Consider the following 16,135-nt stretch of genomic DNA (forward strand, 5'->3'; position numbering starts at 1 on the left):
AATGCAATAAAAAATAAGGTCGGAGCCAGCCACGAACAAAACTGAGGCAATCTCCTCAGATGGCAAGCTAAGAACATAAGAAGAGCCCTGCTGTATCAGGTCAAGTGCCCATCTAGTCCCGGTATCTCACAGTGGCCCACCAGATGCCTCTGGGAGCATGCAAGACGCCAGGATACCTGGATTCTGTTGCCATTTCCTTAAATCTGACATTCAGAGATAGCCGACTTCTAAAACCGGGATGATGCATATAACCATGGCCAGTTTTAGGAGCTGTGAGACCCAATGCAGGGCTGCTCCCCCCGTGGGGAGAGGGGGGGCTCCTCCTGTGGCTCCCCTACTCACTGAGATGCACACAGCAATGAGTGAGGACCCGATGGCACCCTGTGCAAAGCACAGCACCCTGAAGTAAGTAGCAGTGACATGATAATGCCACCACCAATGGCTTCCAGAGGTCCAATTTCGGACCCAGGGACGAGAGGAGGGCCGCACAAAGCAGTAGTCCACTAGCCTCGCTCTGGTCGTGATGCCTCAGCATGGACAATTCCATGACAGAATGTCAGCAACAGGGCCTAGGAGAGGGGGGTAAAGGGGGTAATTTGTACCCGGGCCCAGGGTCAAAAAGGGGGCCCAGGAGCCAAAGGACGGGGCCCAGAAATTTCCTGAGATCTTACGATTTCCTATCTACTCAGACTTGTTGCCTGCACGGGATGCTGGCGACACTACCACAACTAGGGATGTTTGGGACACTACTGATGCCACATGGGTGGGTAGACCTGGGCTCCAAAGACTTCTCCAGCTGTCTCTACCCTCCCCCCACCCTGTTTTGCCCCTACCTGCTCCTATTCTGCTTGCCCATCACCACTCTCCCGTGCTCTTTTTCACCCCTCCCCCTTTGCAAAGGGGCCCAAAAGAAACTTTGTACTCCCTGATAAAATTCCTCTCAGAGACCCTGGTCAGCAACACAGCGAGGTGGCAACTGCAGTGTAGGGCCTGATTTGGTCCACTTGGCCAAATTGCCCAAAGGCAGGTCAAGTATATAACCATCATGGCTTGTAACCTGGGAGGAACTTTTCGTCCATAAATGTGTCCAATCCCCTTTTAAAGTCATCTAGACTAGATGCCATCACCATGGCACGCCTCAGTGGGAAGGTGAGTAAGACCCCCAGTGGGAAGGTCAGCAAGACTAGAGCAAAACCCACTGGCGCTTGTTCAGAGAGGAGGTGGGAGAGGGCGGCAATGGGTGGGGGCTGGACAGATGTGTCCCAGAAGTGAGCAGGATCAATGGCACCAGTGTATACCATATCCTATCTTCTTTCCTAGGCCTGATCCACTGACATGGATCAACTCAGACTTGCACCAGCAATATCGCTAGCACAGCCTGAGTTGACTCATTGGCTGCTGGGGCTTACCAATGTGCAAGGGGACAAATGTCCCCTGACCCTAAGGAGACCTCCAACAGCCAAAATCGCAGACACCCTGGCGGCCCGCCTGCAGGTGAGCTACTGCCATTCACTGCTCCCCCAGCCGCCTGTTGTTTTTTTTTCTTTTCACTTTTTTCAAAGCAAAAGAAGCCGGGTGGCATTGCCAATTTCTTTCACTTTGAAAGAAAAGGAGTAGCCATTTGGTGTGGCACACAATCATGACTGTGAGGGAGGGCAGAAACATGCTTTCCCTCGCAGCCATTCAAATTGGTCATGCACTACTCCAAATAGCCATCCCCATTTTTAGATATTTTTTCAAAGTGAAAAGCCAGCAGCAATGCCAGCTTCATTTGCTTTCAAAAAAAAAAAAAAAAAAGGGTGGCCAAAAAAGGGTAGCTATTTGGAGTGTTGTGTGACTGCTCTGAACGTGTCGGAAGTAACTGTAGTGATGTCATCACATCACCGCAATTACTTCTGGGTAGGGTGGTGGCGTGTGCGTTCCTGGCGCCATGGAACCAGGAATGCCAGTGACCAAAATCTCCCCACAGCAGAAGCCACACTGGTGGCACTCCATCAGTGCAGGGAAAGTTAGGTAGAATTGGGCTGTGAGTCCATGTTAATGAGTGTAGTAATTCAGTGAATTGTCACATCTGAATGCTTACAGATGCTACTGCAATTTGATTTTAGTATGGACCCATCGAGTTCTGTGCTTTCCTGGAAGGGGAGCTTCCCAGGTAACCCCCTCTTTAGCTGGGGATGGTGGCAGCAGATAGATGGTGGCCACCAGTTTCCCTCCCCAGTTTGCTACTGTCACAATAAAAGGGCTGCGTGATGAATAAGAGCCCAGTCCTATCCAATTTTCCAGGGCCAGTGCAGCCATGCCAGAGGGGTGTGTGCTGCATCCTTTGGTGGGGAGGCAGTCACAGAGGCCTCCTCAATGTTAGGGAACGTTTGTTCCCTTACCTCAGGACTTCATTGCGGCTGCACCAATGCTGGAAAGTTGGATAGGATTGGGCCCTAACTCATTTAGCGTTTATCTCTTGTTGAGATACTCTGCAGTGGTTTTGCACTTTATGCATACATACAGTATAACAATGTACAAGAGCTATGTGAGTAAAAGATAAATATAATTCATACTTTGCACACGAAATGATTTTAGGCACCTTAACTGGTAATGCTGCTAATAAGAGCTTATAAATGTTCCTTGCGCCACGTGCCTGCCAGCCTGGAGGAAAACAATGGAATATGTATTGTGGTAATATCAGGCAGGGAGAGATATGGTAGGGGTTTTGCTAGTTAAGTGGAACTTCTTGTTGGCATCCTTCAGTCTCGGAAGACTATGGTATCACACTCTGAATAGTGTTCTGGAACAGAGTGTCCTCTCCAGTGTGCGAAGCCTGGGTAAAGTAGATTTGGAGGATAGACTGTTACCCATGCAGCAAATCCCCCCTCTCCACGTCGCTGAAATGGTCCAATGGAAAGGCAGAAGCCAATACGGTTGGTTCTAGCGACGTCGCAAGAGTTGCCAGAACGTGACTGTGTTGAGCCATGAACTGCCTCAGGGACTCCGGCTCCGGATTTTGCCTCGAGGTTGACTCCTGAAGCCTTTTCCATAACTGGATGTAGCCACAAGGCAGTGGAGGTTTGGGATCAGAGTTTTCCTTCTCTCAGATGAGCTGCCTTCAGATATATTAAGGCAGCCCTTGTTCTCGTCCTTTTCTCAACTAAAGCAGTCTAAGGACCAAACTGTAAGGATCAGGACCACAGTGTGAAGGATGGGGCTTTGCCCCAATAGACCCAATACAACTATTTGTCTCAGTTCACTGAACAATGGACATGTTAGCCACAGGTCTTTCAAGACTTTGAAGTGAACCTTCAATATAAGAAGCTGTGCAAAGTAGGTCCAAGTCAGAGCCAGTGCATTTCACTTTGAGATCCATTGTTTCTGGTCCAGAAGAATCCCTGTTCTCGCATCATGAAGGGATGAGTAACTAAGCAATTGATGATGAGGCTGAAGACTTTGTTATGCAGTGGCAACAGTGTTTGCCTGCTCAGTCAGTTTGTGTGAAAATTGTCCTCCACTTTAATGTGGAGGGCCTTGACCAACAGAGCAGGCTGTCCTGCCCATTGGAAGAACATGACTCTCCACAGAGTGGGGTCAGCACCTATCCCTAGATGATCAATATCTACCCCTACCTGAACCGGCAGGCTATACTGATGTCTGACCTGATACAGGCCACTAGGTCTTTACTGGTGTTGCTGAGCTTGGTCCACTGGAATAGCTGCCTCTGGGCAAGAAGCAAGCAAAGTGGGAGCAGAGAAAAAGGGAGAATCCCCAAACTGATGCAACTTCAGAGCAAATTACAAGGGGGTTGGCATAGCTAGATCATTTGACACCTGGGGCCCATAATTTTTGACACCCCCCCCCATACAACAAAATTAATTAATTTGGGTTTCAAGTCCAGGTGGGAGTCCAGATCTGCCTGCCCAGCAAAACTCAGCAAGAGGCCAAAGTTCAACCAGGAACCCAAGTCTACCCATCTGGAAGAGATGGCTCCAGTCAGAATGGAAGCCCAGTTCAATCCAGAAGGTAGATCTGGGCTTCAAGTCCAGGTGGGAGCCCAGGTCTTCCCACCCAGCAAACCTTAGCTACAGAGGCTGTAGTTCAACTGGGAGCCCAGGTCTACCTGCCTGGTTGACCTGGGCTCTGGAGTTGAGTGCCCCCCCCCCGAAACAAACACTGGCTCCATCCCTGACTCAGTGACATACTGCCCCTACATTTGGAGGTTCAATGTAGCCATCATGGTTAATAAGCACTGATAGACTATAGTCCACCATGAACGTTCAGAATCAATTTTGAAAGTAATCTAAGCCAGTGACCAACAACACCCAACCTTCCCACCAGTGGCATCACTAGGGTTGATGTCGCCCAGTCTGGTAACTCATGGTGTCACCCCTGTTTATTTATTTATTTAACTATAGAACAGTACAGATTACCAAACCAATCAGTAACCAACAGAAAACAGTGGCCATGATGACACTCACACAATTGAATAGGAGTTTGAGTATTAGCTCTGATACATGGAAAAGGGAGCTGACCCATGATAACATCTTATTGGTTCCATGCTGTGTCATAACACCTTATTAGCTGTCATAAACATTCAGGCTCATTGGTCGTTGTAATGGAAGATCATCAGATCATCAGGTGGATGATGTGGTGTTGACAGCGATCCCATGTTTTGACAGCTGTTTGACAGCTCTGGGAAAGGCAGGGCTGGCTCCACAGCTGTAATCAATCAAGGCCAATGGAGACCTGGATGGATACCTGAGCTTCATTTGACCTTGATGGGACTTTGAATGGACATGGACTGAAGATATGGCTCACCTGAGCTTAATTTGAACTTAATGGGACATACAAGGATAAAAGGCAGCTTCAGAGGGAGCAAAGCTACCTGACCAAGAGGAAACCTGCCCAGAGGCTACCTGACCAGACAGAGTGACCTGACCCAGACCTACAGGAGAAGGGGACTGCCAGGACTCTGCTGGAAGACACAGAAGAGAGGACTGCCAGGACCCTTCTGAAGGAGACACTCTGCTGGAGAGGACACAGAGGAGGGCTCTGCTGTAGAAGACTGGATTGGGAAGACTGTACTGTCCTTTGGAGATTAGACTGTGGACTTGGACTGGAGGCTTTGGACCTACCCACTGAGTTAAGTGGGGTTTTGGGGAGGGAAAGCCTCTGGACAAGAGGACTTGCAGGGAATGTATGTATTTGTAGCAATAAATTCTTGTTAGTTGCTCAACTGAAAATAAGTTCTGTTCATTTCTTTGCACACCACAGCTGTTGTTCTTGGAAAAGGAGGGTGTTAATTAGTCAAAAAGTGGGCATTAGAAGGGAGTTGGAATATTTGAACAGAACAAATTGGCGTAGGTGGCAGGATAGGGAAAATCAGACAAGACAATCGTTTTGAGTTAAGAAAATCCACTTTTTGTGACATAAGGCAATTGTGTTTCCTTTTCTAGTTATTTGGCTAGAACACAGATATTTCAATGCAGTTTGTTTCATTACATTCTGCTATAAATTACACATCTAATTGTATATAACTTGATGGTATTATTCCTAAAAACCACAATTTCCACAGTTTTGATTTCTAGTGGTATCACCGCCCCAGGTGTCACCTTATTAACACCTTATTGATTCCATGCTGTGTCATAATAACATCTCATTGGGTCTTTGAATAATCAGTCTCATTGGTCTGATATGAGTTAAAGAAATCTACTTTTTGTTACATAAGACAGTTATATTTTTGTTTTCTGGTTTTCTGGCCATAACCTTTGTAGAATAGAGATATTTCACTCCAGCTTGTTTCATTGCATCCTGCTGTAAATTACACATCAAATGTATATAACATGATGGTATTATTCCTAATAACTGCAATTTTAGCAATTTTGGTCACTAGAGGTGTCACCCCCCTGCAGCTTGGCACAAAGGGTACACAGCCCCCTTGGCCCTCCCATTTTGATACCACTGGTTGAAGTCACTCTGTTCCCCCTCCTAGCCATCTCTGGGGCAGATTCCCTGGGCCTCCAGGCTGGCTCTCTTTTCCTCAAAAGACCAGCCATGAATGGCCTTCAGCATCCATTCCAGCCAACTCATTGTCCACTGGTGGTAGGGCTTTTACACCCTGCCATGTATAGTACATTCTCCCTTTGCTCTCCCTCAACCTCCTGCCCCCTTGAAAACCCTAGATTCAGAGTCCTTCCCTGTTGCTATAGAACATTAGTTCTCACACATTTAGCACATGGACCCACTTTTTAGAATGAGAATCTGTCAGGACTCACCGGAAGTGATGTCATGACCAGAAGTTACATCATCAAGCAGGAAAATGTTTAATAATCCTAGGCTGCAATCGCACCCACACTTACCCAGGAGTAAGTCCCATTTATTATCATTGTTAAAAGAATATACACAATAGCTTGTTAAAAGTACAGGTCTGTAACATTTCCCCAAATGCAATCTCATACCATGGTAGCATCAAGTCTAATATATTAAAAATTAAATATTGAAATGAATGGGGACCCACCTGAAATTGACTCACCATCCATCTAGTGGGTCCCAACCCACAGTTTGAGAAACACTGCTATAGAAACAGGGACCTCAATTATAGTAGCAGCAACCTGCTTGCATGATTTCCACTGTCTCAAATCATGGTGCTACCACCAAGCCTGGTGCAATGGTGCCCATGGGAACCAGCTGTCCCAGAGCTCCCTTCCAAATTGGGAAGTGGTCTTCAGCATCATCATTGTCACCCTGGGAGACCAAGGCAGTCTCAGTGCCTGAAAGAATGCTGAAATGGATCCAGATAATCACTAACATTCAAGAGTCTGGAGTTGTGTGCCAAGCACCTGTGAAGCACTTTGTTCAAGAAGTGGATATTTATTGCCCATGAACTGTAAAAACCAGCACCATGGACACTTCTCTATGCAGATGACGTTCTCCTTGTGTCCAACAACAAGGCAGACCTTGAGCAGCAAGTACAAGCTTGGAGCGGCCATCTAACATTGTTTGGCCTCTGCCTCAACATCGAGAAGATGGAGTACATGACGACAGACCCCAGCGATCCTGGGACAATCCATGTAAATGGTATCGACCTGCCACATGCTGAAAGATTCTGGTACCTTGGCTCGATGATCGTGGCTGACAGCAGCCTGAGTCACGAGACCACCATGCAAGTAAGTGGAGCCTGGATAAAGTGGCACATGATGATTGGTGCCTTCTGCAACAAGGAGGTCAGTGACCATCTTAAATTGAAGATCTACTGGATGGTCATCCAGCCAGTTGCACTCTACAGAGCTTAACGTTGGCCGGAGATGTAAGAAACTGAACGTTGCCGTAGTATCATGGTGACAAAGATGCTGCGCTGGATTAGTGGTATTACTTGCTTTGACCACGTTTGCAACAATGATATCCCACAGTGATATGGCATCGCTGCAATTGCCAACAGGATGAGAGAATCTCGGCTTTGATGGTATGGCCACAATCTGCACGCAATGACGATACGCTGGCGCAGAAGGGCCTTCAATTGGAGGTCAATGGCAAACAAACAAAGGGCCAACCAAAGCACTGCTGGTTTGACAAGTTGCATGGTGACATGAATATCACCTGTCTACACCCGGACCAAACGTATGAACATAAGAATAGCCCCACTGGATCAGGCCATAGGCCCATCTAGTCCATCTTCCTGTATCCCACAGTGGCCCACCAAATGCCCCAGGGAGCACACCAGATAACAAGAAACCTGCATCCTGGTGCCCTCCCTTGAATCTGGCATTCTGACATAGCCCATTTTTAAAATCAGGAGGTTGCACATACACATCATGGCTTGTAACCCATAATGGATTTTTCCTCCAGAAACATGTCCAATTCCCTTTTAAAGGCATCCAGGCCAGATGCCATCACCACATCCTGTGGCAAGGGGTTCCACAGACTGCCCACACACTGAGTAAAGAAATATTTTCTTTTGTCTGTCCTAACCTTCCCAACGCTCAATTTTAGTGGATGTCCCCTGGTTCTGGTGTTATGTGAGAGTGTAAAGAGCATCTCTCTATCCTTCCCATGCATAATTTTGTATGTCTCAATCATGTCCCCTCTTAGGTTCTCTTTTCTAGTGACTAAGAAATGGCGACTCTGAGCCATAATAGCACTACCAAACAGGATAAATGCTGAAGAAGAAGAAGAAGATGATGGTTATCCACGTGGTGGGTATATGACCTTTACCCTAATCTGGCCAGTTTCTAAAAACATTCTTATATTAGAAATATCTTTAGGTACTCCTAGGACTGCTGTCAGGAATTTTGATTGTACACATTCTAGAGTCAGGATATTAGGCAGTGGCCTTAATTAAGCACCATATAGTAGTTGTGCTAGGACCTTGGCTTGAAAAATTAATTTAAGAGCTGCAAGGAAATAAATGACTTCTTTTAGAGCACATAAATTGCAAAATGTCTGAGGAGCTTCTCAGGCATTTAATGTCGTATATTTGCCGTGTGCTCTTCTAGAGCCACTTGAGAGAAAAATTTTACCAGGATACTAAAAGTGGGTCACTTGCTCAATCTTATGAATGTGGATCTTCCATGAGTGGGTCTTGGGTGTCCTGGCAAAGGCCTTGATCTTTGCTTTTTGATAATCAGGAGCTGGTTCTCTTTGCAGTGTAGGGTCAGAGATCTCAAGGCTCTTCTAAGGTCAACTGGAGTCCCTGAGAAGATAACAGCATCATCTGCATACAGCAGGGCAGCTGAAGGTTGCCAACCAGGGCAGCTATGTGCCTCCCCACAAGCTTTGAGGGATGAAAATCAGTATTATTAAAGTGGATCACCATTGAGTTAATATAAAAGTTAAATAGTAGTGGGGCCAGGATACATTCTTGCTTGACTGCCTTCTGCGTACATACAGGATACAAATGTAATGAATATCTTTCTCATTTTCATATGGAGGCCCCACATAATCTTATAAAGTGCACCCAAACTACTATTTCCATTCTATGATTCATCCTCAGCACCTCACAGCACTGTATGCAGCTCCTATAGAACAAACTACAGTATAGATGTTCATCCATTGTGCCTGCTATCCAAAGTAGGGGAAAACGTTGAAAAGTGTTTTCATTTACTACATTTAGGGAAGATGTGCAAATATGTTTTTTAAAAGTAGGAACACAGCAGTATGTGGATGGGTGTAGGTAGCTCACTAGGTGTATTCTATGTCTTTTTTTAAAAAAATTGTACTTAAAGAGGAAACATAGCCACTCCTCTGCTTTATGAGACGGTGCAGAAGTGCTCAGCCCCTAAAAGAGAGGTCAAGGAACTTGTCCCACAGTCATGCAAGTTGCAGGCTGGAGTCCTCCACACTGTCCTAGTCTTCTGTCCTTGTCCTTACTGGAACTGTGTCCACTCCAACCCCCAGTCAAAGCCTTTGGGAGGGCAGTAGAAGGCCTAAAAGCTGTTCAAGGTTCAACCTCAAAGTACAGCTGCAGTGCTCCTCTAGAAGAGCAGAAGATGGGAGAAGCTAAGGAAATGGGTGAGGCTATGGTGAGGCTATGGTCTGGTGGGGTTCTTTCTTGGGCTGGGGGCTGGCTGGTGCCTAGACACGCTGACAGGAACTCATGTTGGGGTTCCCTTCCCTGTCTTCCCTGACCATTGAAAGGGAGCAGCAGTTTCTCAGCAGAGAAGTGTGGAGCAATTCCTCTTTGCCCTGTCTGGGCTCAGAACCAACATGGCATGCAGAAACCACTCTGGGCTTCTGCTTCCCCACCCCAGGCCTGTTGAACCCAAAGAGAGCTACTTGGAGGGAAAGGGCCTGTTGTGCTTCTTTTCCCCAAGGCCCAACATTCCCTCTAAGGGACGTGAGTTCCTTCCTCGTCCACGCTGGCAGGGTCAGTGCAAGAGGGACTTCTCTCAGAACAGCATCTCTCTCACCGATTGCCATGGAACGTGCAGGCACAACACCCATTTCCCACAAACACACCGCTAGGTGCAGAACAAAGCTCAACGCCACAACCCTGAGTATAGGAGGGCAGCTTCCACTGAGTTGCTTGGGAAGCTGTGTGTGGACTAAGTAGGATGGAAACCTGCAAGGGGGGGGGGATAAGGAATCCAGGTTGTGTGATGATTTATGAAATCGGATGCTGAGGGGAGTGCACCCCAGTCCAAAAGAAATGAGGTGGCTGTGCACCTTTCTGCAGGGCTTTCAGGATTAGCAGTATGCACCTAGGAAGGATTAATATAATCATATAAAGCCAAGGAACTTTTCCAACAGCCATTGCAGGATGACAGCTGTCATTCTTCCTCTTTTCCCCCTCAGGTTTGTGTGGATACAGGATACAATTGTTCAAATAAAATAAAACAATTATCTCCTGATTTTTTTAAATAACTAAATGCATTCATTGTTTTTTTACCCTACAGGTAAATGTGACCATGATGGGCTAGATGGGATCAGTGGTCCTATCCTGGTGAAGCTCAACTGGAAAGGTCTGAATTTCAAAACTGGAGCTTGGGGGAAGGATTTTGCTTTGGGGACTAAATTATCAGAACATTACTGGGTTTTCCCTGCCAACCAAGGGAGCCATATATTGGAGACCTTCCGCCTTTATTCGTCCTACAGAAAACTGTTGCTTTATTTTGCTGTTTTGGAATTTAGCCTTAAAGGCAAGGATGATAAGTGTGAAAATTGTGCACAAGGGGGTGGAGTGGTCTTCTACAATGGTTCTTTCTATTACAACTGTTATGATAGCAGGGCCCTGTGCAAAACAGACCCACACACTATGCGACTCTTGCGCAAGGAGTTGGAAGATGATGATCCTTCCTCTTTCAATAACCTCTACTCCTATAAAGGTGTCAAATATCAAGATATGGACTTTGCTGGGGATGAAAAGGGCTTGTGGATGATTCATGGCTCTAGCAAAGGCAATGGACTTATGGTTGTTAGAAAGGTAGATCCTGACACATTGAATGTACAACAACCTTGGACCACCACGCAGCAGAAGACTAATGTCACCAATAGTTTCATGATCTGCGGTGTGTTGTATGCTACCCAAAGAGTGAATGCGACCCATGAGAAGATATTTTATGCTTTTGACATCAACAAAACCCAGGACCAAAAAAAAGATATTTATATGGAGAAACTTCTGCCTACTATGCAGAGCCTCAATTACAATCCCAATGATCAGAAGCTCTACATGTACAATGATGGCTACCTAATTTATTACAATCTCACATTCAAAAATCCAGGTTCCAGGACAAAATCCAGGGCAGGGTATCTTGCAGCTACAGAGCAAGGACAGAATTTCGACAGTGAAGGAGGGCAGAGTCTGGTAAGCAAGGGAGCACAAGATACTGTTAGCCAGGAGGACCATTCAAGTTCCGCTAGCAACCAGCAGCAGCACCTGACAAGCAAAAGAGACATCAGTTCTCATCATGAAGAAGGACAGACTGCTGGTCGAAAAGGAAGGCAAGATACCATGTGGATGGGAGGCCAAGTGATGACTAGAGAGAAAGATTATATTTTAGACGATACTGAAGAAAAGGCAGGGGAGGGCAAGCAATGAAAGCTGGGTTGACATTAGTGAGGCTACATAAACTTAGAGACAAGATCATTATAAATGAAAGAAGCAGTAGAGGCACTTCCCCCCTCCCCCCAAGCTGGTAAATTTGTCTGCAACAATAAGTGCAGCTTCTTGCAAATAAATACCTAGAGATAGCAACCATCCTTAGAAATTGTGTGTTGTCCATCTTTTGTTTAGCATCAGGTGTATGTGCTGTCAGTATGGTATAGAAAAACACTCAGAACACCAACAGGCCGGGTTACAATATTGCCAGCTTTCACATTTATATCTGGTTTATTCTGCAGCAGCTATCCAATATGTTCCTGAAATAAATATTTCACTTATTTCTGACTTTCCCCTGGGGAACGGATTCCAAAGTCCAATAATAGTGTTAAGCATAATCTCTTCCTTTCTGCCACTTAACCTAATTCTGTTCTTTATGTTTGGCAACCCTACAATGATGACTGTTGTTCAAAGTCTGAAATAAAGCCTACATACATTCTTGTCCTCCCAGATACTATTGGGATAGCTGCTACTTTTAAAACCATCTCGTTTCATCACCTTCCCTTTAACTACTCCAGTACTGTACAAAACGTTGTTGAAAGGGGTGTTTTCTGCCCATGCAAAAAGAAGGTTACCATCCTGTGCCAAAGCTCCGTGGAGAAAGAGGAAGGACATAAACTAGGCTCACTGTCAGAAATTCTAACTCTGTCTTTGTGTGGACATGTGCACAAAGGTTCAGCATAAGAGTGTTTTTGTACAATAGCTTGGGGCTTTTCGCTACCTGTATACCCTCCTTAGCTTTAGTTGTCCAAAGCCAGCGTGTCAGAAAATGTACCTGCATAAATAGATATGACAGAACGCAAGAGAGTCCTACACTGCATCACTTTGGCCTGCATGCAGCTTGTATCCCCCCCCCCACTTGACACTGCAGCCTTCCAGACAAGATCAGCCTAATATCGGATTCAGTGTGGAGCAGTTTGCATATTGGGAGACAGTCAGTGTAGAACAGGCCATAAAACTCTAGCCACTGAACCCCATTTTGCAGAAAAAAGAAGTGAAGTCATTGCAGTTTCCTGCCCAACTTCGGTCTTCGACATCTGCATGCATACAAGCAGGGGAAGCACCCAAAATAGTCCAAATTCCAAGAACGGTTTTCAAAGCACCCATATCCAGAGCTCCTGGACTCTTTTTTATTACTCTGTCCTTTGTGAGTTTTGAGGGCTGAGCCACAAGCAAATTCTTAGGCTTTTCACTCCAGCTCCTGCAGTCATGAGACATGTCACCCCTGGATGAAACCACATGAACCAGAAGCTCATTCATCTCAGAGTGTAACTGCGCAACATGCACAGCATTTGAAAGAAGCCTAGTAGCCAAAAATGCTGCTCCGGGTCACTTTCAGCCTTGGGACTTAGACTGTGTACTCTGAAAAAAAGAAGCTGCTTGATCTTGTGTGCTCCCAGCCCAATGAGATCTCATGTGTTCAGATGCTGGCGTCCAGCAGCCAAATACTGTAAAGAGGTTCAGGGAAAGGCTCTGCTGCTGCAGCTGCATTACTTGTCCATTTCCATGACTGGAGGGAAGTCACGGTCACCCCACGAAGAGAGTGACACTCCCCTCCTTCTTTCTACCTCAGTCCTGAGGACTGGAAGGCAGGATCCAATAGGTAGAGCTCTGCAGATTCTATACTAAAACTGCATTCTGTGCACTAATAGAAGAAGAAAAAAAGACACACTTGCATTTTCTACACTGTCAAGACACACAGGAACACTGGCTGCCTTGGCTGTTTCTTTGGAGTGCGGAGGAGCGGGTGGGTGAGATTGCTTCCAGAACCCTGTATGGCTCTATTGAAACCAGAGGGAGGGCCAGGAATCATTCTTCATCAAGGTTGCTGGCATATGCTGACCACACACACAGGCAGACACGCTGTCTTTTGCTCCTCATAATCACTGTGAAGTGAAGAAAGTGACATGAACCTGCACGAAGCATGGGTGAAAAGTCCCTCCTCACTGGAGGAGTGGGGATGAAGAGGCAAGTGGCAAAATAGGAGTAGTCAAACTGGTTTCCCCATTACTGCTCCATCTGCCGTCCCCCTAGCCACACTGGAAAGAGGCTAAAGAAGAAGAAGGGAGTGAACAGGGGCCCAGTCCTACACTCGGCAGTCTTTGCAGAGCAGAGTTGCAATGGCAGCAACTTTTCCCTTGATGGTGCTGTGATAGATGGTGGACCCTGCCCTCATCCAGCACTGTAGCTTCACACCTAGAAACCTGACAGGAGCCTCGCTGTAGATTAACAACATGGCTGCCAGCTTTGCCCCAGTGTGCTCATTTGTTCTTGCACTTGCTTCTTTTGCTCCCATGTAAGCAGATGGGGTGGGCATACCAAATCCACAGCAAGCTTCTGGCTTAGTTAAGTTCACCTTTGAGGTCACATTAAAAGGATTTGAACTGTGGGAAAGATGGTGCCCTGGCATTGTTAAGCTTGCACGGACACTTGTGGATGTGTGGTTCAGCACCTCTTCATTTCTCTTCTCACCCTCACCACCAACTCTTTACAACTCTTTCCAAAATGGCTCCAGTAGGAAGGTTGAGGGAGTGTGTGTTATTCTGCATGAGGCCTATCCTAGAGAGGTCTGTAACAGGCACACTAAACCATGCACACACCACACACAACAGCACAGGTGTTACCTGTGAAAGTTATTTTCTGTTTCTCCAGGGTTTGTCTCTATGAAAACATGAAAACCGCCATGGCCAGAGACCATACAAAGTAATCTTCAGGAATGTTCTGTTGTACTATGGAGTACAACATTTAATGAGGTCACGGAGGAGCTGTTACTTCCCTTGACTACATGCGTCATGATTCATGATTCCTTCTCTCTCTGGCCTATACAATGGTTCTAAATGCAGCTAGGTGAATGGCCCTCCCCCATCCTGTCAGAAATTGCACCACCTTTGCAGCTGCACATTCAACAGCGTCACAGTGCTTTCATATTGTAGAAGAACAACTTGTGTTGAAAGCTCTAGCCTCTGGCCTGAATGAAACATCTGGCGACAAGCTGCCTTTTTCACATCTTCCCCCTTTAGTGAGCTGTCCAGGAAAGGAGTTGGGAGTGACAAAAGCCACTGAGACCATTGTATTCTTGACCCAGCATTACATCCTTCATCCTCCAGGGCTTGTTTCTGAGGGCATACGCCATATCCCATGCTGCTGAGATTTACATTTCAGAAGGATAGGATTGCACCCTTAATTATAAATAGACACATCATTTTTTGTGATTCTGAAATAAAAACATATAACAGCGCTTTCTGCACTTCTCATTTTTGTAAACAAAGTAACAAAAACTCAAAATCTGCAAGAATGTAAAACAATTTTCTACTCCTAATTGACTGGGTAATGAATGTTGCAACCTCTGCTAACACTATACCACCTATATCCCCTTCCTAGTAAACTTTTAAAGCTATTATAATTTATAAAAATGCACACTTGGAATAAAAACATGTAACACTACTTTCTGCACTTTTTCCTTGGGGAAAAACTAAATCTTCAAAAAAATAAAAACATTTAAGAACACCTCTAATTATAAAGCTGTGTGCTACCAAAGAGCTTACAGTATAAAATGGGCAGGGGAACAACATTGACACTGCCGTTTTTTCATTCAGGTCCTTTCCACACTTGGGCCCTTTAGCATTGCTGAGATATTGCTCTTCTGCAATCAACTGGCTATGACTACACCAAAAAGCGGTGGCAGGGGAGAGCAGGTCACAGCAACGCCTCCTGTTGGGTGGCACCTGGGACATTTGCCCCTATTGCCTCCCCCAGGTACACCACTGAGCATAGGTAGTCCTGTTTCCTGTGCTGGAGAAGCCTGGGAGAATACGGCCTGGTGTCTGCTATACCTGAGAGGCCTACTGTTGAACTGGGGGCCACAAAGGCCTGGTTGAAAGCTTTGTTTACCACCCTTTTGGGATCCAATTCCAGTATCCTACCCACAAAGACTGAAAGCTTTCCTCTCTTCCCTACTCTCTTAAACCCTCTGTTATTATTAGCCAGGTGTCACAATGCTTTCTGGAACCCACCAAAGTTAGCATGGAGGCTGTTAAAGCTAAAGTGCTGTCAGCCTTTGCCTCCCATCCTAGCTAAAAGAGGACACCACTCATTCACCCTCACACTGCAGCATTTCCTTAAATCGTTCTTTTATTGTCAGATTAAGGCTGTAAACCTCTGCACACTAAGGGTCAAATCACACATTGTACTAAATGCATAATATGACCTGGTGGAGTTTGTTTATTAAAAGAGAGCAGCTGGGGTGGAGCACAGAATGGAGTGGAACCATAACATGAAACTTTTGGACTTTGCCCCTGTTAATGTTCCACTCCTGATCATGCCCATCCCAGTGCACTATTTTAAACAGGAAAAATGAAAGGAATTAAAATCTGTGCAATACTGGAAGGAGATATTTGTAATTATTTATAATTTCCTAGGATATCATTGGCTTCAAGTTCCTTAGGCTTTTGAGATAATATCCTTCCCCTTGAGTAAAATGACAAGATAGTTCAAGAACAGACATATGTATTACAGCGCAATCCTAAGAATGACTTAGGCTGGCGCAAGTCTCTT

General features: G+C 45.8%; 1 protein-coding gene across 1 annotated transcript; it reads left to right on the forward strand.

Annotated features, from left to right (window-relative positions):
• Positions 1-7,013: 7,013 nt before the first annotated feature.
• On the forward strand, positions 7,014-11,521 carry LOC136644983 (olfactomedin-like). The gene is made up of 3 exons (XM_066621245.1): positions 7,014-7,154; positions 10,279-10,282; positions 10,380-11,521. The coding sequence occupies exons 1-3, from the start codon at positions 7,014-7,016 to the stop codon at positions 11,519-11,521; spliced, it is 1,287 nt and encodes a 428-aa protein (XP_066477342.1).
• The last annotated feature ends 4,614 nt before the right edge of the window (positions 11,522-16,135 follow it).

Source organism: Tiliqua scincoides, chromosome 1 (genome assembly GCF_035046505.1).
Source record: "Tiliqua scincoides isolate rTilSci1 chromosome 1, rTilSci1.hap2, whole genome shotgun sequence".
NCBI lineage: Eukaryota > Metazoa > Chordata > Lepidosauria > Squamata > Scincidae > Tiliqua > Tiliqua scincoides.